Below are 21,649 nucleotides of genomic sequence, written 5' to 3'. Positions count from 1 at the left end.
TACTGTCTTCTAACTTTGAGTGCACTCCAAAATCTTACCGTGTGGCAAACAAGAACTTAGTTCCTACAAATCCAAACAAATATGAAAAGCTGACCAAAGCTTACTATGGAATCCAGATAACCTGCTTTCAGCAGTCTCTGTGGACTGTCACGGTCTTGCTTAATGGTTTTAAATGATATCAGGCAGCAAATGTTGCTTTGAAACACCGAGTCTAAGCAAAATTCATTTATCTATCTTAAGTCAACCAGCCAAAAAAGATAACATTAAAATAACAAATACTGTTTTTGCTTGCATTATACAAACTTTGACTACACATGATTTTGTTGCCATTAAGCAGGGGTTTGATTTAATGGTAACCAGCTGCATATCCTTAAGACATGTCTGTCAGTGCCACCCACTGTCATATTTTTCCCTTGAGGTCTGCAAAAATCCAAGACTGGGATTTGCAAATCGTAAATGGAAAGCTGAAAATGTTGCATTCTACTGTAACGGTCCCAATAATCAGTTATATGAGAAAGAATTGTTGACAGCATGGTATTTTGACTGTGGCATTCCCATCCATCTGCAACTGACAGCTTAGGAACACATTACAAAACTGGCATTTGGGAGGTGGAGCAGGGAGGTGGAGGCGCTGGAGCCCGTCCCAGCTGTCATAGGGTGAGAGGCGGGTACCCCCTGGACTGATCACCAGTCCATTACAGGGCTAACATAGACGCCCACATCCACACCTGCAGCCAATTTAGAATCACTATTTGTTTATGTAAAACATTTTTCTCTGACATAGTCAAATATTTTAAGTTATCTGGATGGATGATGGCAGCATGCTGAGGAATATCCTAAAATAGCTTATCTAAAACAAGAGACAATTTGCTAACTTTTAAAGGAGTGCTGTTAATTTCCATACTTGCGCACAGAGCCAGGTACTAAAAATAGACACAGAATAGCAGAAAAGTAAAACAACAGCACTGCAGAGAACTACAAATGGGGGATTTTTGCAGGACTGAGCTACACAACAACGAGCCACAACAACCAGTGAAAGATGTGCGGTTGTGAACGACATTTCTGATCTTGTTGAAATGCTCAATATTTTGTTGGGAAAGTTTGTCTCTTGGAAGTCATGTGGATGTTACTTTGGCATATGCAGTAAACATTATTACAGGCCAAGCACTCCTATAGCAGGATACATACTGCAAAACACCAAACCACAAATACTGAGGATGGCTTTACGAACGCAACCAGGAACACAAGGTGTTGATCCAGTCTCCATACTCCTCTTAAAGAATCCACGTACAACGTTAGAGTTGAAAACACCACAGAGCCCCACTGTCCATATCTGTCCATGCAGGTCACACAGAAGTGTGTGGTTTTAATGTTGCGGCATTTTTTTCTGACTCTCTGAGTCTTGCTTGCACCACTAATATGGGTATTCTGAGTGTGCACATTATCCATCATGCAATTTCCTTAAATATGCTGTAAATGTGCAACAGAACCAACAAGTTTTGAACTGACATTGTCTGTCTTTTATTACAAAGCCTGTTTGGTACACAAGTCCATTTGTCCTGACTAATTACAGAGATTACAGCGACCAGTATTTATATATATTTAGATGTCATACTGCAAAGACTACAACCACAGTACAGTGCAGGACTTTGTTGCCTAGAGCTGCGTTTTCGCAAAGCATTCGCTCTTCTTGGTTTTACCAACAGATTTCCATTGAAAGCTAATTTTCTTGGCCAGCCCCTTAGGTGTACGTTTCCATCACAAGAAGAGGAGCGTCCCCTGCACCTCATGAGGCATTAAACTCTCTTAATCCCCCTGAAGTCCTTCTCTGGTTGTCTCTTTATGTCCCCTGGAAATGCCATGCTTTCTCTCTCACTGTCTCACTCCGTCTCACTATCTCTAGATCTCTTTCAGTGAACCATTTTCTCAGAACACGTTATCCTACCACCTTACATAAGGGGGAAATTCCTTTATGCTTATGTTCCCGATTACTCTGCTATTATAGAAAGTTCAACACTGTCAAAAAAACACAAAACATAGGTAGGCTAGTGTGGCGGTGTGTATGTGTTTGAGCATAATCAAAGTATATATACAGGCTCAATTATTATACATACATTTATTTAAATATAATACTACAATGTCTTTTACCCTGACAAGGACAAGGCTTGTTAACTTGTTAGTGATCATGATCACTGCAACTGGTGGTTTCTCTTTGCCAGCATAAAAAAGGATTTGTTTGATTTTGGTTGGACTGACCGATACTCAAAACGGTGGAAAAATCCAAGAAAGAATTATAGATTCATTTTTGAACAATAGCAAATTCAAACATCATGGTCAGACAAGAAAAGGATTCAGTGTTTTGGCCACTATGACAAGGGATGTGTTTGGAGGAGTAAAGGTGAACCTTTCAAACCTAAGAACACTGTAACAGCTGTCAAGCGTGGTGGTGGTAGCATCATCCCCTGGGGCTGTTTTGCACAAATGGTTAGTGCAATGAATAGTAAAATCTTCAACTTCTCCTTAATCAACAGGCAGATGGTTGAAACTTGGACACAGTTAACTGTTCCAACATGAAAACACACGAATACTGTTTTTGAGCTTCTGGGATGTCCTTCCCCAAGCCCCCATCTCAACCGTACTGAAAATTTGTGAACTATTCTTTAAAGCCGGGACTTTGCCAGGAAAACAAACCAATGAACTCTACTGATTCTGCCAAGATGAGTGGTCAAATAAACAAAAGTGTCTGGTCAATGTCCAATCTACTAAGAGACATTAAATTAGCATGACATTCATGCCCATGATGAGTGAATGTAAACCTTTGACTACAACTGTTTTCTATTTCTAATTTCTATGTTGACCCATAGCTCTTGACTCCCTGACTCATACAGTCAGTTGAAGTTGATGACAGTCACCGAACAAAGTTAGTCTTAACCCCAGAATCATGCAGCACTTCCCAGACATAAAGGCAGCCATGAAAAATGAAAGCCTAAATGTTCCCATTCTAGATGTTGACCAGGACAAACATAGAGAACATTTCTTTCACGTGTCCCGGAGGTGCTTCCAAACGAAAAAAGAAACAGAGAAAAATTTCCAAAAGAGGCAAAACACTCGTAACCGCTGGTAATATGTTTCTCATGGTGATGCATTCATAGCAGCAAGGGAGGCAAATGCCTTTGGTTAAGCGGAGCTATTTATTCTGTCCCTGGAAACAGCTGAAGAACAACAAAAGTATTCTCAACAAAGAGTAGCACGACCTGATGCTGCTGCCTGTTTTCCTCCCGTCTGCGGTGACTGTCCTTCTACGAAATGGGGGCACTACTGGCACACATCATACTCAAAAAGCCACACAATAGGCACGTTCAACTCAAAGAGAACTTTTCAACTGTAAAGCTGGAGAAGAAACACTGCTAAGTTGATCCTTCAGGCTCAGTTTCAGTGTGGGTAAGCGCTTGGAAAGAAACAAAAACATTGCCAATTCTGTTGTTTGGATTTGCAGGGCCCGGTGCGCATGAATGCCCACTCACATGTACTTAGACTGTAGTTATACACACACACACGCACTCACGAGAGTACCCACAATGAACTCTGTCCTCTGACTCACTACGAGTTGGGAGGAAGTCCAGATTTCAAACTGTCCGGGAACAGATTCTGGTGGTCTGGATCTTTTTGAGCTTTTGATTTTCAACCAACAGCACTCTCTGCATTTACTATGGTCCTTGATCAGCAAGGTACTGTACATTCAGCACACAAATACAATACATACAAATTGTTTGGTTATATTTCATGTCAAACATGGCTCTCTTTCAAGCAAGACTTTAGTGATACTTCCAGCCATCATGCATAAAGCTAAGACATTTCTCAAATATTATCAAAAAAGTAAAAAAAAAGTTGTCTTTTCTTTCAGTACCAAAAAAATCACCATAAACATATACTATCACACAGACAATAGGTTAGAGATTCTGGCTATGATCAAGCTTTTCAAACTGGAGACATTTTTTCATTCATATTAAAGACTTTGGGAGCAGCCACTGGCATTTTAAGGCTAATTTTGTTTGTTTTGGTTCGGCTTTCTTTATGACTGGTAACTTTTATGAGTTCTGTGGGTGTTGCAAAAGAGTTTGAGGGTAAAAGAGAAGAAAATGTGTCCTCTTCTGGAACTTGGTGACATTTTAGTTGAACTTACTGCCTCCAGGAATATTTTCAGGGTTTCCACAGCAATCAATTAGTCAAAAAGTCAGCTGTCATATCTTTTTATGCAACCGACACGTTCTATCCCCCTCTCGTTTTCCATCTCTTCTGGCTTTTTGTGTTACGCAACTCTTTTGCACAAAGGTATGGAGCGTATTTGTAAGTTGCCCTTGTGCTCAACATTGTCATTTATGCGTTTCGTTTTTTTATTGTATAAAGCTTCCGGCCAAATCAGTGTATAAAAAAGTGCCTGGAAACAATAGGTGGAGGCCAGACAGGCCATGGAAAACTGCTTAGAGAACAATGTGATCTGGAGAGCTGGTAATAAAGTCCCAGTAGTGCACAAAAGCAAAAACAGGTTCCCAGACTCACCTAGGCCTCCTACTGACCTCATGGACCTATTTGTAGTCCTGTCAAGACAGAACAAAACCTACACTTACATGGTAGAACAGATTGTTTCAGCCCTTCAGAAGGATCAGGTGCAAAGAAACTAAGTTTGAAAGTCTTTACATTTGCCATGTTATCTGTGCAGGAGTGTCAGTCTTCTTAGTCCATCATTTATGACTGGTGAAGGACATTCAATGACTGAATGCTTAGAGCACAGAACTTATTCTTGGTTGGTATTTTTACTAACTGAGTCCCTGGTCTGGCTCCTGTACCGGTGCCATGTGTCAGACTGTCAGCCCCAGTCTGTTCTACTTTCTAATTTGCCGCCTCTGCTGCATCTAAATTAAGGAAAAATTGCATAAAATTAATTTCTTTAAGTCATTACACTGACTGTCTGCACGACAGTTAAGCCCCCTGGTGGTTTGATGAGAACCTCTGACTATAGTAATAATATTGACCATTTTTCTATCCCTGTCCTATGGTTTATGAACAGTTCTAAAAGTGGAGAAGCTGCTGAGTGCTAATAGCATGTTTTGTGCTGATATCCTCAAATAAAATACACAGTACTTTTTATCACAGCCATCTAAGTCTTTATGGTGTTAAAGACAACATCTTCATGATAATGATATTTAGCTAAGTGGATAATTTTCTCAGTGTTTACTTAAGTTCCTTTAAATCATATTTTAGTACAAAAGCCATGACTAGGGATAGGATTTAGTAAGCAGTATTAGGGTAGCAATAAATAACTCGCTAATTTAATCGTTGTAAGTGATGGAAATGTGTAACAGCAGCCTAAGAGTAATAAAATTGTGTTCCTTTGTCTGAATGAACTTGGATCTTTGTGTTCTTAAGAATACAATAGTAAACTATATGAGAGGTTTGACTTTTATTAATTATCTGGAATTCTAACACAATGCATGAACTTGTGTGGTTGGAAAACAGAAGACCAAATGACAGTATCAATATTATTGCAGCTGCAGTGTACCAAAAAGGTACAGTGAGTCACCCCATAAAGACGCCGAAGGTGCTGAGAGCCATTCCTGCGAGAACAGTCATACAGCAAATGTGCAATATTATGTAGTTTGGACTTGTTCAGTCTGCAGAGAATCTGCCCAGTAATTAAAAAAAATACTAAAGTGTAGCTAGGCCTTTGCAGTACAGAAAACTGATTTTGTGCTGTAAGATCTTTAGTTGCTGTTGTTGTAGCTGTCTTTTCCTGACAATATCATCAACCTGTTTTTCTCTGCCTGCATCCAGAGGACACCAAGTCCTAGAACAGCTGAAAAAGCATCTCCGGTATCCTCAAGAAAACTCTACTACAGCTCGAGAAGAAACACAAAATTCCTGAATACTTGTTTCCTGCCAAACTAAAGTACACTTATTTGTTCACGTTTGCTTTAGATAAAGGAGCAAAGTCATAAGCTCAGTCTCACTGCGATTCTAGCTTTGAAACAGCAGAGTTAAATTCACTGGATGTGTAAACACAGCAAGATATCTGGGGCTCTTATGCAAGTTCACTTTCACCCCTGGTTATACAGGACACACTGGGAAATATCAAATTAAATGAGTTTTTCTAAGAAGAAGAAAAAAAGAGACAAAGACAAATAAAGAGTTCTATTATTACCCTGGGCTGTTGAAGCCCCCTGCTCCCCCTTTATACAACGAAAGCATGTGAATAGAGAACATTATGTTCCTCAACCCAGAGTGGTGGACGATGTTTGTAGTCAGGCTGCTCACGTTGCCAAAAGGATGTCTTAGACTTTGTCTTGGCAAGTCAAACTAAATTGGTCAAAAGTAACTAAGTACATTTATCAACCACTAAAATAAAAAAAAAATGTGGTTTAAATAGAACTTCATACTTCCACCACACTGCAGCCAGTTGCCACAATTAACAGAAAGCATAATCAAAAGTCATTATTATACATTAAGACTTGGATTTCCAAGATATTCTACCAAAGATCAACAAAATTATACCACCTTTACCTCAAAAAATTCACAAGTGCACTCAGTAACTATATGATTAACAGGCTATTTTACATAAAGTACTCGTTATTTTGATGTCAATACTTTTTTACTTTGAGTACGATTTTAAAAAGGATGACTTCTACATATCACAGATATTTGCTTCAGATAAAGTTAAACAAAATCTTTCAAAATGGGTCAGGACACAAGTGGATACTTCTTTTTGGACTCATTATAGAATAACATCCTTTAAATCATCATGGTTGTGTTTAAGAAGGGGCCAGTTAAAACATATGTTTTCAGTTCATCAGTGCACTAGCAGATACATTTCCTTATGACAGGTAGCATCATTGGTCAGAAAGTACTATAATAAAACCAGCTGTCCAAATATTTAGTCAAAAGCAACTTTAGGGGTCTTTATTAGCTCTAGAGTGATCAAATCAATTCTCCTTTTTTATGAACCATCTCAGCTGCATATACTACCCAATAGTGCCACCTAGAGGAGGTTTAAAGTAAAACAAATCATTATACATATAGTTTGAGATTTTATGTAAAGTGTTTCTAAAAACTTTAAAGTCCATACATTAAGTTTGGCATGATTGAGAAAAAAAAAAGTCAAAATGTATTTCTAAATACACATTTAAAAAAGGTAACTTTTGTATGTAGCACTTTATAATAATTTCACTCTATTAGGGCATTATTACGGTATTAGCAAATGGTTAATTCGTCATTTATATAGCATTATTCCCTCTTGTTATGCCATTCATTAAGATGTATTATGACTGATATGATTATACTAGCAGTGATGTAGCAGCAGTGATAGCTATAGCTGTATATCGTGTAACAGTAACAGATGGATAAACATACATAAATAGCATATTAAGGATGAGTAATGATATATAAATGATGACCTAAGCACTTACTAACAAACTTAATAAAGTGCTACCTTTTTGTTTTTGCTCTACTGCTGCAGCAGAAAGTAAGATAAGCAAAAATCAAGCCAAACACCACATTTTAAAGCCTTTCCCACTTTATTGTTCGTGTGATGCTTAATCCTTTCTGACAAGATCATGTCTGCTGTATGTGGTTCTTACTGCTTTCTAACTGTGTCAAATCAAAAACAACTGAGCATAAATGAAAACATAATACAGGACCCAAAATCTAAAGTGAGACTGATAATGTGCAATGATTTCAGTGCAACATTTCTACAGAAAATCCACCTACTAGGACACCTATAGATTCCCCTGTTGTCACGTAGATCGTCAGAGAGAACAGAGACAAAACATATCAATGGCTCAAATGGATGAAAAAGTCTTTTCATTTGCAAAGAACTGGTTAACATTCCCTTCAGAGCTATAGAGCTCTGTGTGAGGTTAGTATGCATTTTCTTTCTTATTAAACCAAATAGATGAGCTGTGCAGTGCACAAGGTTTTGACTGAGAAATGATTCTGAAAAGCAAAGAAAATTAGAATATAACAATACAAAGACATACAAGAAAATCAGAAAACAAGTCTGTCATCCCCTAAATCCATCAGCAGCAGATATGAACTTTAAACATGGTGTATATGGTACATAAGTTGCAGTGCAATAAAGGGAGAAAAAAACCCAAATGCATAAATAACATTTAACTAAATAAAACATAAAATAAAAAGGCCCGACTAAAAGAAGACAACAGATTAGAATCAAGGCTATTAAGGAATGAATAAATAATTATGTTTGAATACATATTCCAGATACCAATTCTAGTGGGAAGTTTAAAACACAAGACACGATGACGAGTGACTAAGTAAATAGTATGTAGTAGTTATGTAGCTATGGTAACAAGTAGGTGGAAACTGCATCACACAAAAAAATATCACTATTCACCACCACACAAATTCAACAGATTAGAGGCATGAACAGAGGAAGAGGATTTGTTCAGTCTTCAGCTCTGCCGTCCAGGATGCTTTCAAAGTTGAAAGGTAGGAACTTAAAGCCGTTGCCTGAGTAAAACTTGTTTTGGAACTCCACCCTACGATTAAAGAAATCAATAAAAATCAGTCTGAAAAAAAGACATATATACTTTCATACAATAACCTTGTCGTGCATACAGTGACGATAGTTGGCAGCTTGGTTAATGCTGAGCAGAGCAGTAGCGGCTGATGCCCCCTGCTCTTCATTCCACAGTCTGCACACACCTGCATAAGCTCATGTCTACATCCTGGGACAGACACCTAAGCCTCTTCCCTTCAGGAAAATGATCAGGGTCTATTTTTAAAAAAAGGCCAATGCTAAGTGATGGCTGGATGACCTTTTAGCTGAGCTGCCATGGATAGCATTCATTCCAAAGCCCGTCTGGTGTGGCAAGAAGAAATATGTAGTATTACATATTGCACATTGTGCGTATCAGTTTTGTCAGTTTGATGTTCAGTAATTACATGGTTTCCAGATATCACTGGAAATAAAAATATTTTGATTGGGGGAGGGGTCGTTTAGTTTCCCTCGCTTAAAATGTAAACAGACTGTCCATGAAGACAATTTGTGAAAGCACGCTCAGCCAGCATTCCTGTGGAAAGGACAATTTCGTGAAGGCCGGCTGCAACACAGACGTGCTCTGTGAATGTGCCGGTGAACTATAAAACCAGCGTGACATTCAGCAAAGCCAGACAAAGACATTTATGAGGAGGCAACAAAGGCTCATCGGTGCCGAGCCACAGACTGTTATGCATGCCACACATAGAGCATAAATGAACAGCACCACACTGACAAGAGCAGACTTATTCCAGGACAGAGGCCAGGAGAGATGATTGGAAAACCAGTTTGTTAACTTGAGCACTTGGGATGGTCACTGAGACATTAATTGTAGCCTGCAGGTGGAGCTAGAGCTTTGCTTTTGTAGCAATGACAGTAATTTGCCTTAAGGAGTCCTATCCTTCAACACTAACAAGTTTTCACAAAGGTATTAGTGTATGTTTAATATCAAACCCAAGCAAATACATATACAAATCCTAAAAAACAACATTAAAACTAAACTTACCAATGCAGTCGCAATGCGTGCAGAAACGCTGACAGCCCTTCCATAATGAGAAGAATAACAACTGTGAGAACAGCGAAGACGTAAAATACTATGGCCAGAAGGATGAAGCCTCCAAGGCTGCGAGAATAAAGGCCTATGCGCATCACCATGGACCACAGCACCTCTGACAGCTCTGTGAATAAGAAAGCACATACACACCAACTTTACTATTCTGATTCCTTTGAGAGTCAAAGCATTTAGGTGTTAATACAGTGAGCCATTTCTCTTACTAAATAACTGAATACTGCAGGTGAAGTGACTTACGTGCATGAGCCAGACTGAGGGCCCAAAGCCTCAGATAGGAAGCAGTGTTGGAGATACAACCCAGGCAATACTCTATGGTGTGAATGGCCTGATGCACTGCTACATCCGCAAAGTTAAACTGTGGGTAAAAGTTAGTGGTTTCATTTACTCAGCATAAAAAAAAAAAAAAAAAAAGTAGAAAACAACATCTCTACAACAGGTCCTGAGGTCCACAGAGGAGAAGTCAGCTTTAATGTGTCACCAATGATTGAGGGAATTGACAGAAAAGCCATTTTTTGTTGTAGATCATCAACCCCGAAAATAAAAAGAGGTATCATCATCATAAGAACCTGTGAACCCAAAGAGTCAGCTGCCCTCCTGATGCCTCATGCACATCACCAAGACCATAGGGAAGCACTGGCCTACTGGCACCCGCCACATGACGAATCCCTGCCCATTTTCAATAGAATACATTTAGAAGTCCCTGACCGGACCATACAATGACAAACATTCAGACGCAACTAGTAGCAGCAGGCAATGGTTGACAACAAAGCAGGGGCAGTAAAGGAAAGACTTTGAAGACATGTATATTAACATGAGGGGATAGGGTGCAGGTGGATGTGCAGCATGAGCTCCTGTCCTACCTCTTCCTCCTCACAGGCCTTGAAAGCAGGTGACAAAAGGCAACGCTTGGTTATTGACATCACACACACGGACAGGCAAACGTCAATAAACAGGAAAGTAACAAGAGAAACCAGTTAATTATTTAAAAGGAGAATCGAGTGAAACCAACATTAGCGAATGAGCACACTGTACTTTCAGATCATCTTAAAATAAAACGAGTAATCAGATTACATAAGTAAAATTATGAAGTCCAGGTAAAATAACTCACTACTCGCCATCTGTTCATGGTTGTGTTAAATCTGTGCAGGAATTACAAGAAAATGGATCCATAATGTCTGTATTCATTATTGATGTTGACAGTAAGGGTGGAAATGGAAAAACAAGGCATCAAGTTTCTGTCTCCAACTAAGGTTGAAAGACTAAATTATTCAAAGATGTGAAAAGATCCTTTAACTTGTGCTTCTCCCGAGTTACTCCAGCAAGCTGCTGTCCTGTTGTTACTTATGCTCTGTATGCAATTATTGTAATACAAAAAGACATTAACTTTTGATGTTTGACTTCAGTGTTATTGTGGGAACACATCTTTTACCTCAGGTTCATCCTCAGATTGCTGTGCGAGCTGGTCATGCTGGATGATTTCAGCCTCATCCTCAGTGGGCCCATTGCCCACCCTGATTCCTCCAAAGTTCTGTGTACCCTGTAACACAGTGAAACGTAATGAGGTAATCTATTTAAATCTATTATAAAAGTATATTGAGTGACTGTGAGCGCGGACTGTTTTATCTTACCAGATGCTTCCGCCACAAATACTGTCTTCGCATAACCAGAGTTTTTACTATTAACATACAGGGGACACATGCCAAGGCAATTACCACCAAAAGGGATTGTATGGCCATCTACAAAAAAAAGGTGGAAAGTAAGTACAAGAGAAAAAAAATAAGGACAGTTAGATGGATCTCTTCATTCATGACAAAAAGAAAGTTGCAAGTATGCTGATCTCACCTGTCCTCTGTAGAATAGTTTATTATTGGGGTCATTGTAATTGAACAGGAACATGTTAATAAAGGCAATAAGGAGACTGGGAGCATCCCTGGAATTGCGTGCACCATAGGAGACCCACTTATAAAAGATCAGAATGACTAGGTAGCCAAACAGGCTGGCCATGAAGATAATCTCTGGAATGAAACCCAAGTAAATATTCAGGGGCTTGTTGAAATACCTGAGGAAAACCACAAAAAGAATATTAGAAGTCCACAAATTCAAAAAGAAAAACATAAGAATCAATGCATAATTATACATAGGTATGGAAATCTCACAGGTGGTTGAAGAGACTTAGCGTGACTCCAAACAGCATGTGAATTACCCCCAGGATAACAGACATCTTCATCTTGAAGGAGTTGAGGAATGACAGCTTGTTGACAGAAATGCTCCATATCTGAGACATAATGCAATTACGAATTATAAACTATGCGAGTATTCAGGTTAGTTTATGTCTGCCAATGACTGCTGACTTTTGTGGATTTTTTTTGTAACTGCCAGACAAAATAGCTGACATAGATGTATAAATATGGAGCTCCAAAAGATTAAAAACAAAATGATTTACTGGATCAATGCCAATGGGGTACGGCCCATTGAAGACTCCATCAACTGCTGGGTCCAACTGCAAAACTGTACTGCTATTAAGTGTACCATCCCTGAACAGAATGAGGACAGAGATCAGATTTTTGAGCTTACATACTGAACAAAAAAAGAAGTCCCTGTGTTAAAGCTCTTGTCAATTATTACCAGTGACACTTACGTCCAGTTGCCTCCAGCTCTGGAATTGAACATTGGTCTGACACTCCATCCAGACCCAAACACATTTAGGGACTTTGAGAAGCAGTCATTGTAAATAATGCCAGTGTACATTGAGAAGACTCCCATCAGCAGAATTATGTAGCGCCCCCCAAACATCATGTTGAATATCTGTCACAAAAAGATATTGAACTTTCATAAGGAAACTGTGAAAATAAAATGCACGATGTCCTGTGGAATCGGTGCTTGTGTGTCATCGACAAGGGATGGTTTAGGACTAATGAGATGGTAATGATGGGATCCATACCTCATTATCATTCTTCTGTGACATCAGTCTGCTTTCTCTTAACACAAGGTATAGAGCAGCACAGGTCATGAGTGTCCCATGGCCCAGATCACCAAACATAACCGCAAATAGGAAGGGGAACGTAATGATGGTGTATGGTGCTGGAGACAAGGAGGCAGGCATCATACAAGGGTGGAGGGTGGTGTAGTATGTCAATAAAGAAAGAAAGAAATGAATGAAACATGCACAATGTTCCAACATGGTGATAATGGTTGATGAGGGAGCTGAAGTAAAAGCCTTTTAATTGTCTGTAACTCAATACTTAAGGCAGCTGAGTAAACAGATTATAGAAACCTACTGCCACATTATACAAAAAGGTCCACACAAACCAGCTGGGCATTAACACACAGAATTCATAGTTTGCTTACCTGGGTTAATCTCACGGTAGCTGCCAATTCCATAAGCGTCCACAATGTTTTGGAAGCCTGAGGTGAACTTGTTTGTCTTGTTGTAGGTTGGAGGGGTCTGTTTGGTCTGCATTCTATTGAGGATTGAAGGCACAGTAGAGCCGCTCTTCTCCTAAAACCAAAAAATAAAATAAAAAAAATATGAATGTCATGCAACAAAAGTCCTAACTTTAGATCATCAAGCCTGGAACAATGCAAAACTAGCTATTCCAAGAATCGGATCATGTGCTGAGAGCCATAACGAGTTCTTGTTATTGTTACACCACATGTAGAACTAGACAATATAGCAAAAAGGACTCAACCATAAAACAAACAAAAAAAAAAAAAAACCCAAAACATTTAGTAGAAACTGATTTTTTTCAAACATGAAATCATCTTCCTTGTAAAAACCTGACTGGCTAGTTTACACCAAATATAAACTGCTCCTCTGTTACTCACCGTCCCCCTACGCAGGGCAAACTGAATGGAGTCCAGGTCTGAGATGGGACACCACACCTCAGCAATCAGACACTTCTGAGTGACATCGATGTTGCACAGGTTGAGGGTGTGGTAGATGGCCTTCATCTTCCTCACCTTGATAAACCAAACTCTTATTGTCTTGGCTGCAGCCTGCAGGACCCTCTGCCTGTGGTCCTCAGTCTGGTTAAGCACCTTTAATGACAAACAAGAGCAGTGATGGCCACAGTAGCAATACATTTTTTTTGACATGATCAGTGAGATCATGAAGAATTCTTTTGGCCACATAAATAAATAAATCTATGAATGTCAATGAGACTCTCTAAAAACAAGTCACACAGAAAGCCAATAGCCATTCCTGCCATCATGTTTCAGCAGAAACTGCATCAGTGTAATGGTGGTGCCTTTCTCCAAATCAGACCCATTATTAAAACTTCTGAATATAATTGTTAGAAACTGTCATGTTCTTCACTGACATTTACCATTCATAAAAATACAATAACAGGTGTGTGAAATATAATACCTTGCAACTAGACAGTGTAAATGTGCGTATGGTTTTGTACAGTAAAGGTTACACACATCTCTGCACCTCAATACACATTTATTTTCATTTAGTTTCAAGTTCGAATGCAATCATTTTACTAAAACCAAGGACACGGTTAATGAAACTACTGATTCATTTTAATAATTTTTTTCAAGTTTCTATATCTATCACAATATTACTATAATTGTTTTTGATGACCTTGAAGGTAAAAATCTAACATTAGGGCTGTGTAATATTAAACAGAATCGAAAGAAAACAAAAATAGTATAAATGAATCAGACGTTCCTTTTACTGGCATAAATGGTGAGCAAAAAAGGTCATGCTAAAGAGCAACAGGGTGTCTAATCCATTAAGGGATTCCCATAAGGGAGACAGAATATTCACAGGTATGTTGCTCTATGACTGAGATTAAAAGCCCAGCCCATGACTAGCAAAGAGAAGGCTCATATCTATCTCTGTTGTCTCCCACACCCAAATTCTTGCCTGCTATTGAGACAACACTGACATGCCGTTCTGTTACGTGGATCTCATGCCCAAGTAGCAACAAGCATAATCCACAAACACAGAGATTCACATTCCCCCAGCATGCAGAGGAGCAAAGAAGTATCCATTGATTTGTCATGCACAGGGCATGTTGAGTATCAAGCAACTGTCTTGTGCAAGTTTTTTTTTGTTTTGTTTTTTAACTTCCTGTGGTTTAAACTGTCATTGTTTCATCAATATCCAAGTACATGACACTTGAACTGTGCTGACACATCAGGTTGACAGAGTGAAGTAGCATGTGGGACCTCAGTGATACCAGAGTCTGTGTAACATGATGTAAAATCCCCATAGCACTGCATGTACAGTGGGTAAAATAAGTACTAAAAATAAACATAAAATGGTGTAATAATTAAAAAAATAACACAGGGAAAAATAAAAGTATTGAACATGCTTGAACTGAGATTTGTTGAATATTTCATATCGAGAAACTGGTCACATGAATTGCTCAGGTAGGATTTTATCAAAAAAGTCTCTGTACATTTTCCCATTAATCCTTCCTTTAATAATATAAATTTCGCTGTTAGTATGGTGTTTTTGGGATGGTAAGCGGTGCCTTTTGACCTCCAAACATGGTGTGTATTATGGCATCCAAAGAGTTCAGCTTTGGTCTCATCTGGCCAGACTGCATTCTGTCAGTATTTCACAGGCTTATTTTCTTTAGCAATGTAGTCTTCTGTGGTGAGCATGCAGACAGGCCACGATAGTCAAGTGCATTATTTATCGTTTTCTTTGAAACAATTGTACCTGCTGATTCCAGGTCTTTGTATAGCTCTCCACAAGTGGTCCTTGGCTCTTGGACAACTCTTCTAATTATGCTTTTTACTTTATGGCCCCAACAGTGCTCACTGCAACCTTCACTAGTTTAGAAATTCTTCTGTAATCAATGGCGCCAGTATGTTTTGCAACAATAAGGCTGCAAAGGTTTTGAGAGAGCTCACTGGATTTACCCATCATGACATGTTGGCATCTTGGTAATGAGACAACGTCTTTTAGGTCATCAGCTGGGATTGAACTAGCTAACATTAATTTGAACTAAGTGGCAGGATTGTTTTCCAACTCTAAGATAAGTTTCCATGCTTTTTTTTTTTTTTTATACCTTTCTTTCTTCATGTACTCAAAACCTTTTCTACTGTTTCATTTCTCATTATTACACTTTATGGACATCTATGGTTTCATTTCTTTTTATGTATAAAATGGATAGGTTGTTACTGACATCTGGTGAGAATTTCATGTCAATAACCCCTTTAGATATACATTTACTTAGAAAATGAAAACTGATTTGTGTTCAACACTTCTTTTACCTGCTGTAACATGTGCAAAGCAAAAGGAAGGAGGGATTCCCTTGAGCCACTTTGGGAGTAGACAACTGTTATGAGGAGTTAGGAAACACACTGCACTACTCGCACAAGAAAAACAAAAACGTGGTTTCCTGTTAAAGGACATGTCTCTGCACAGAAAATAACTCACATCCTCATGAGCAAGAGGAGGAAATGTGGTAACGTCTTCATGACAAAGAAAAAATGTCTTGCTGACAGAGCAAAAATGAGAAAAAATTTAAAAAAAGGAAACAACCAAATGAAGCTTGCTTTTCAGTGTTAGTAAGACAGTTCTGAGTATGTGTATTTACCATTTGCAGGTCATCAATGCGAGCATTCACCCCAGCAAGCATCTCTTTCCTCTCCTGTGAGGTTTCTGGACATGGGTACAGTGTCGCTCTGAATCTAGAAACACATTAATAAGTAAGCAAAAAAAAATCTATTGGTCAACGACACTTCATTAACAGTAGAAATGCAAATTCACCTACCCCTCACAGATTTTCTTCACTCGATTCTTCAGCTGGTCTCCTTGGAAAAATATGATGAAGACAGATTTGTGGACTTGATCACCCTGTGGAAACATCACCAAGTTAAGTTAGAAAACACAAACATCTCAACTACTTTCACAATTGTTTCATTTGTGAGCAGCACTTACCGTAGTTGGGTCTTCCAAAGGATCTTCAATATCTGCCTGTCTCAGGAACACATTACCTCTGCAAACTCTCCATAGCATCCTCTCAAAGTTGGGAATCCGCTCCCTGCCAATGACTCCAGCAACAAATCTATAGAATATGTTAGAAAGATAAATAAAGGAATATAAACACCCTCTGATTAACTTCAAAGACAAGAAAGCTAAAACAATCACTTTTGGGTGTGGACTGAAGGAATTCTGAACTGCAGATAGATTTTGCATGGATTTCTGCTTTAGGTGACCTTGGATGCCTGACTAAGAGGGGCAATCAGAGCTCATCTGTGGGAGGTATTTAAATTGTGCAGTACTTCAAAACAGACTCACCCTAGCCTGAGAGGAGCCACTCTAACGGGCTCATTTGGGTCCAGGAGAATGGATGACTCTTCAAGTAAACTGGGATCCTCCATCTACAGGACAGACAACAAATCATTAGTAACAATAGCAACATAATCATTTCTCTACAGTGTACACACACACACACAGACACACGGAAACTGCCATGAAATGTCTCAAACTGCTTTTATTTACAGCAACGTTGACATTCAGATGGGAGCTTAATAAAAAAAAAAAAAGTTTCTCACTCCAGTTAATGGCTGAACATCTTTTTATCTGGCTTAATGATTCACCTTCATCAAACCTCATAATAACTTGTAAAAGATGACCTAACGTGGTAAGTCAACAGCCAGGTTTGCTTTCAAAGGCAGTGAAGTGAAATAGGTGCTGGCCAAAGGTGAAAAAGCAAGGATTAAGTCTGGCAAATGAACAAAGTGCCTGGAATGAAATCAGTGTCAAGTACTAAACAGCAGGGCGTTTAATGTACAGGAACTACTGTGAATAACCTGTGTAAATGGGTCAGCATGTGAACAGCCATAAAAAGACATGAGTGCAAACACTGCTTTACCAAAGCGTCAATAACAGCAATAAGTGCTTCCGTCTGTATGAAACAAAGACCATACCAGGCAGCCTATCAGCAGACTGTAAGCCATCAATGACTTCCCAATTGCCACAATAAATACATTTCTAAAAGTTAAGTATTGTTTTCACTATAGCCTGTTCTTGGATACAAAACAAAAGCCATTTAACAATTTGCTTCTTCCGATGTTACTAGTTAAATATTTGCTTCTTTTTGATTTACAGTTGGAGATTGTAAATGTAAAAGTCACAATTCCCTTTCTGGCTATGGCAGTGTTATACCGACAGGCTGGAGTGCTGCTGTTTTATAGGCCTGTGTGCAGTTAAGCTGACCTCATCAAAAAATTGTTGTGTGCGACGCAGAATGTGCTTGAGCTCGGTCAGTTCCAGGAAGTTCTTCTTTAGCGCTTCTTGGTTGGTGTTTATTTCCTTCAGTTCATTCTCCAGTTTCTCAAATGTGGCCTATGGAGAAACAATGAGAGGGATTATGAGCTGACTGAAGTAGCAGATGACAGCACTTACACTTATCTTTAAGAAACAAAAATCACCTCCAAGTCAATCATGTCCCTTGGAAAAGGAACTTCTGGGTTCTCTCCTGTATCGAGTATTGGGATGTTAGCCTTCTTAATTTCTTTTTCCACAAACCCTATGAGAGAAATGTAAAAGAAGGTTTTCAGAAGGTGTTTAAAAAAAGGCATACAAGTGAATGGTAAAGCTTGGATAATGAACTACCATCTTCATATAACTGTATTTTAATACTTTAAGGGGTGGAAACTTAACTAATGCAGTTTGGTATAGAAAAATGAACATTTAAGAGCGCTCACTGAGTTTACGATCCATCTCCTCACATCGTCGTACTTCATTGACAAACTTTCTCTGGAACACATTCACATCAGGATTCAGCTGCAAAGGAAAAACACACAAGGTTCAACGAATATAAACAATTCAATTAAAAGAATATAACCAATAGCTGCCATAATGCAGGTTTTTGTAAACACCATTTAGACTTAATATATTCTGTTAAGTCTAAACTCTGTAATGGGTATAGTTTCTTAAACTAATGGAAACAATTTGATGATACAAGACATGCTGATGCACAGAGCTTCTGTGTTACTGTCCATCTTACGCTCAAGAACAAAGCTTCCCTCAGGACTTGTCAGGAATGGCTTTTCTCATGCACGTATGAGGGTCAGCTGTGAGCACATGATGCAGAAGGCATCCACTCTCTCAATAGTGCCACTAATGATGTTGTTTACGTCACCACATGCATGACCGTAATAATTAATTAATGCGACTTTCAGATAGTAGAAGATAATAAAAAGTAATGCTTTAGAAGTTTGATTAAAAAAAACAGACTTACGTCACGAAACTGGACCATCCCAATCTCTCCCAGTTCACTGACACAACAGTAGGCAGCTTCCGACTGGAGGAAGAGCTGAGCCAGCGTCATCTCTTCACTTCTGAAGAGCTCTCCCATGTTGCTTCAAGATGTGAGCACTCAGCACCCGTGAATCCACAAATCACCTCAACAAATATAAAAGATTAGAGAACGCTAAAGCGAAAAAAAAAAAAAAAAAAAAAAATGTAGTGGACCTTAACAGTTCTACATTCTGCACTTTTCTCTGTCACTAATGAGGAAGCCTTTAACAGTGAGGTGTTAGTTTAACACCAGTGTACCAAGTTTTTTTTTTTTTTTTTTTAAGAAAGAAGAAATAAAAAAGCCAGGCCTCATGCTGATCTCATGATCAGTGCAAGAATGCACTTATGGTCAAAGAGTTTGATCTGGGCTACTGCAACACAATAAGAGGACCTCATTTCTGCTGTAAATATAAAACACAGGTTAAGAGCCAAGGCCATGAGAAAGCACCTCTTAAAGAGCGTTTAGCTAAAACTAAAAGGTATAGATTTTATGCTTTGCAGCTAAGCAGTATAATAACCCCCTGCTGTAAAAAACTACCACACAAGGCTTATGTTTGGATTAAAGGGGAGCATGTGACCTGTAGCTGTAGTAAGCTTCACCGACTACAAGACCTCCATCACCACTGAGTGTACATGTAACTAAAGCAGGTTTGGAAGCATAAGCAACTACACCTTTTAAACGCCTTGCATTTAGCTCAATAATTAACAGCAGAGGCGCTCAAACACGTCAGACAGGTGGTACAATCACCTGACTACAGAGGCTTCACCCATTACAGCCAAACAAGTCAGAAAGCCTACAAGTAGCTGCTTAGAATAAACAAAACCTTTGTCATTTTTACAAGGTATTGATCCAGCAACACTACCATAACAGAAGAGCCAATTAGCGATGGTGGAGCAATGCAAACACGAGCTGACAGCAGTGCTTAGAGTAAACAGCGTTACTGGTTAGAGGCGAACTTTAACATTAGTGCAACGACATGCTATTTTACTATTATCTACTGAAATCGGGCTGTCTTAACTTGGATAACAATTAGCCGAATGAGCAGCCGAGCTAACGCTAATTTGGCACACCTGTTGTTCAGCAATTAGCTTCACTTACTTAGCCCACAAATTAATACATTAGTGTTAGCGTAATATTAACAAAATTGCTTATAACCTTACAAATAGTTGTCCTTACTGTTTACGTGGAGATCGTCTCTTCCTTTTTATCTTACAGTTGCCTCTTTGCTGTTTGTTGTGGACTGCTCGGCCGTTTGACAGGGTTACTCCTCGACTTTCGAAGCGGAAGTGTCCCGGAAACCTATGACGATCGACGACGCCGACGAACCATAACCACGTGATCACTATACAACCACCAGGACTTCGTTCTTAAATCTTTTTGAAACTTTTATTTTGAATGCCCTCGCCGGAAGTATTGACTTTTTTTGACAAATTCCAAAATATATGAATTGAGAGTACACAATTATAATACAAAAAAATGATAGCCTGCACATCAAGAAAACCAAAAGACAGACTTACTTTACAAACGTGTAACAGAGACATCAAATGACATAGAAATTATGACAAAATCCTTAAACCCACTCAGATTTTATTCATCACACTATGGTGGATTTCTCCATAATATTTCTACAGAATTTTGAACTGTAGACCTATTTAGAATATGTATATGTATATATAACCATGAATAACCATTAAAACTGTTAAACACTGTCCCCATTTTTGTATAATTATCTATTTCAGGATCAATCAACACTCATTCCAAACTAGTATATACATTCAAAGCAATGACAAGAATTCTTGCATGTGTCAGCTCTGTTTTCCACACTCTGAAAAGCCAGTGGCCCCCACCCCCACCCCTGTCCCAACCCTTCTTTTGAGCTCTCTTTTAATCTAAATTCTAAATGAATTAAATGGATAAATGGATTCTGTTTTATTGTTGCATTATTTTTTTATATTCCAGGCATTTGTGCTTGTAGATAGCCACATAATGTACTCACATTTATACACATTATGTACACATCATTTTTCTCTTCTTACTGACTGCTCACATTGTTTTTAAGTCACACTGTAACTATCCATTCTTGCAGCACTATATTCTATATGCTATAAGCACTTTATCTACCTCTCATTCATGGGCAATTTAGAATCACCTATTAACATAACATGCATGTTTTTGTACTGTGTGAAGAAGCTGTAAACCCACACTAGGTACTCACAGTTTTTTCTTTGTTTGTTTGTTGTTGTTGTTTTCCAGGATAAAATCTATAAGTTCTTCAAATAAACCCCATTGAGTTTGTTTGGAATGGTTTTGTTTGTTTGTTTGTTTTGTTTTGTTTTTTCTTGTGGCAAAGACCTAATTGTTTTTCAGTCAATGTCCTTAACCAAGTTAACCGAGTAAGAGATGGATGGATGAACAGACATCAGAACCCCTGTAAAGAAGTAATTTTGGCATTCATGCCTTGCAGAAGTATCAATCTGCTGTTGTCTGTTTTAATACATTGTTGTTTAGTAAGGCCTCCATCACAACTACATCTGTTCTAAAAGAGCTTCTTAGGAGAGACATTTTTTCATTTTTTATCAATACATATTATTGTTTTTTAAAGATATATTTTCCATTTATCATAAAAAAAAGTTACAGTAAATGAAGTTCTAAGAATGTAATTTAATTTCGCTGCCTAAACAAGACCAAAATTGTTGTAATTGATGATTTTAAAGAGGTTCAGAAGAAGTTGCACCCGCCTTTGTGAACAGAGAGAAAGTA

General features: G+C 38.6%; 1 protein-coding gene across 3 annotated transcripts; it reads right to left on the bottom strand.

Annotated features, from left to right (window-relative positions):
* Positions 1–7,549: 7,549 nt before the first annotated feature.
* Positions 7,550–20,203, bottom strand: atp6v0a1a (ATPase H+ transporting V0 subunit a1a). Of its 3 annotated transcripts, none has more exons than XM_026164387.2 (22): positions 20,066–20,203; positions 18,830–18,993; positions 18,294–18,372; positions 18,018–18,115; positions 17,803–17,931; positions 16,882–16,964; positions 16,522–16,648; positions 16,355–16,437; positions 16,178–16,271; positions 13,446–13,658; positions 12,969–13,119; positions 12,562–12,701; positions 12,259–12,425; positions 12,064–12,154; positions 11,777–11,895; positions 11,463–11,679; positions 11,249–11,356; positions 11,050–11,157; positions 10,481–10,525; positions 9,858–9,975; positions 9,555–9,726; positions 7,550–8,549 (listed from the first exon to the last, which is right to left on the bottom strand). In XM_026164387.2, the coding sequence occupies exons 2-22, from the start codon at positions 18,944–18,946 to the stop codon at positions 8,456–8,458; spliced, it is 2,553 nt and encodes an 850-aa protein (XP_026020172.2). In that variant the 5' UTR covers positions 18,947–18,993; positions 20,066–20,203; the 3' UTR covers positions 7,550–8,455. The 3 variants fall into 3 exon arrangements, with proteins under 3 accessions (XP_026020172.2, XP_026020174.2, XP_026020175.2); XM_026164389.2 differs by having other exon boundaries at positions 10,481–10,498; XM_026164390.2 differs by lacking the exon at positions 10,481–10,525.
* Positions 20,204–21,649: the final 1,446 nt, after the last annotated feature.

The sequence above is a fragment of the Astatotilapia calliptera genome, chromosome 4 (genome assembly GCF_964374335.1).
Source record: "Astatotilapia calliptera chromosome 4, fAstCal68.1, whole genome shotgun sequence".
NCBI lineage: Eukaryota > Metazoa > Chordata > Actinopteri > Cichliformes > Cichlidae > Astatotilapia > Astatotilapia calliptera.
This window is presented reverse-complemented; position numbering and strand designations above follow the sequence as displayed.

Coding starts and splice junctions, on each gene's coding strand:
- atp6v0a1a (XM_026164387.2), bottom strand. CDS start 18,946: ATGGGAGAGCTCTTCAGAAGTGAAGAGATGACGCTGGCTCAGCTCTTC. Junction 12,155..12,258: donor AGAGCTGGAGGCAACTGGAC/GTAAGTGTCACT, acceptor CATTCTGTTCAG/GGATGGTACACTTAATAGCA. Junction 11,680..11,776: donor CTAAGTCTCTTCAACCACCT/GTGAGATTTCCA, acceptor GGTTTTCCTCAG/GTATTTCAACAAGCCCCTGA.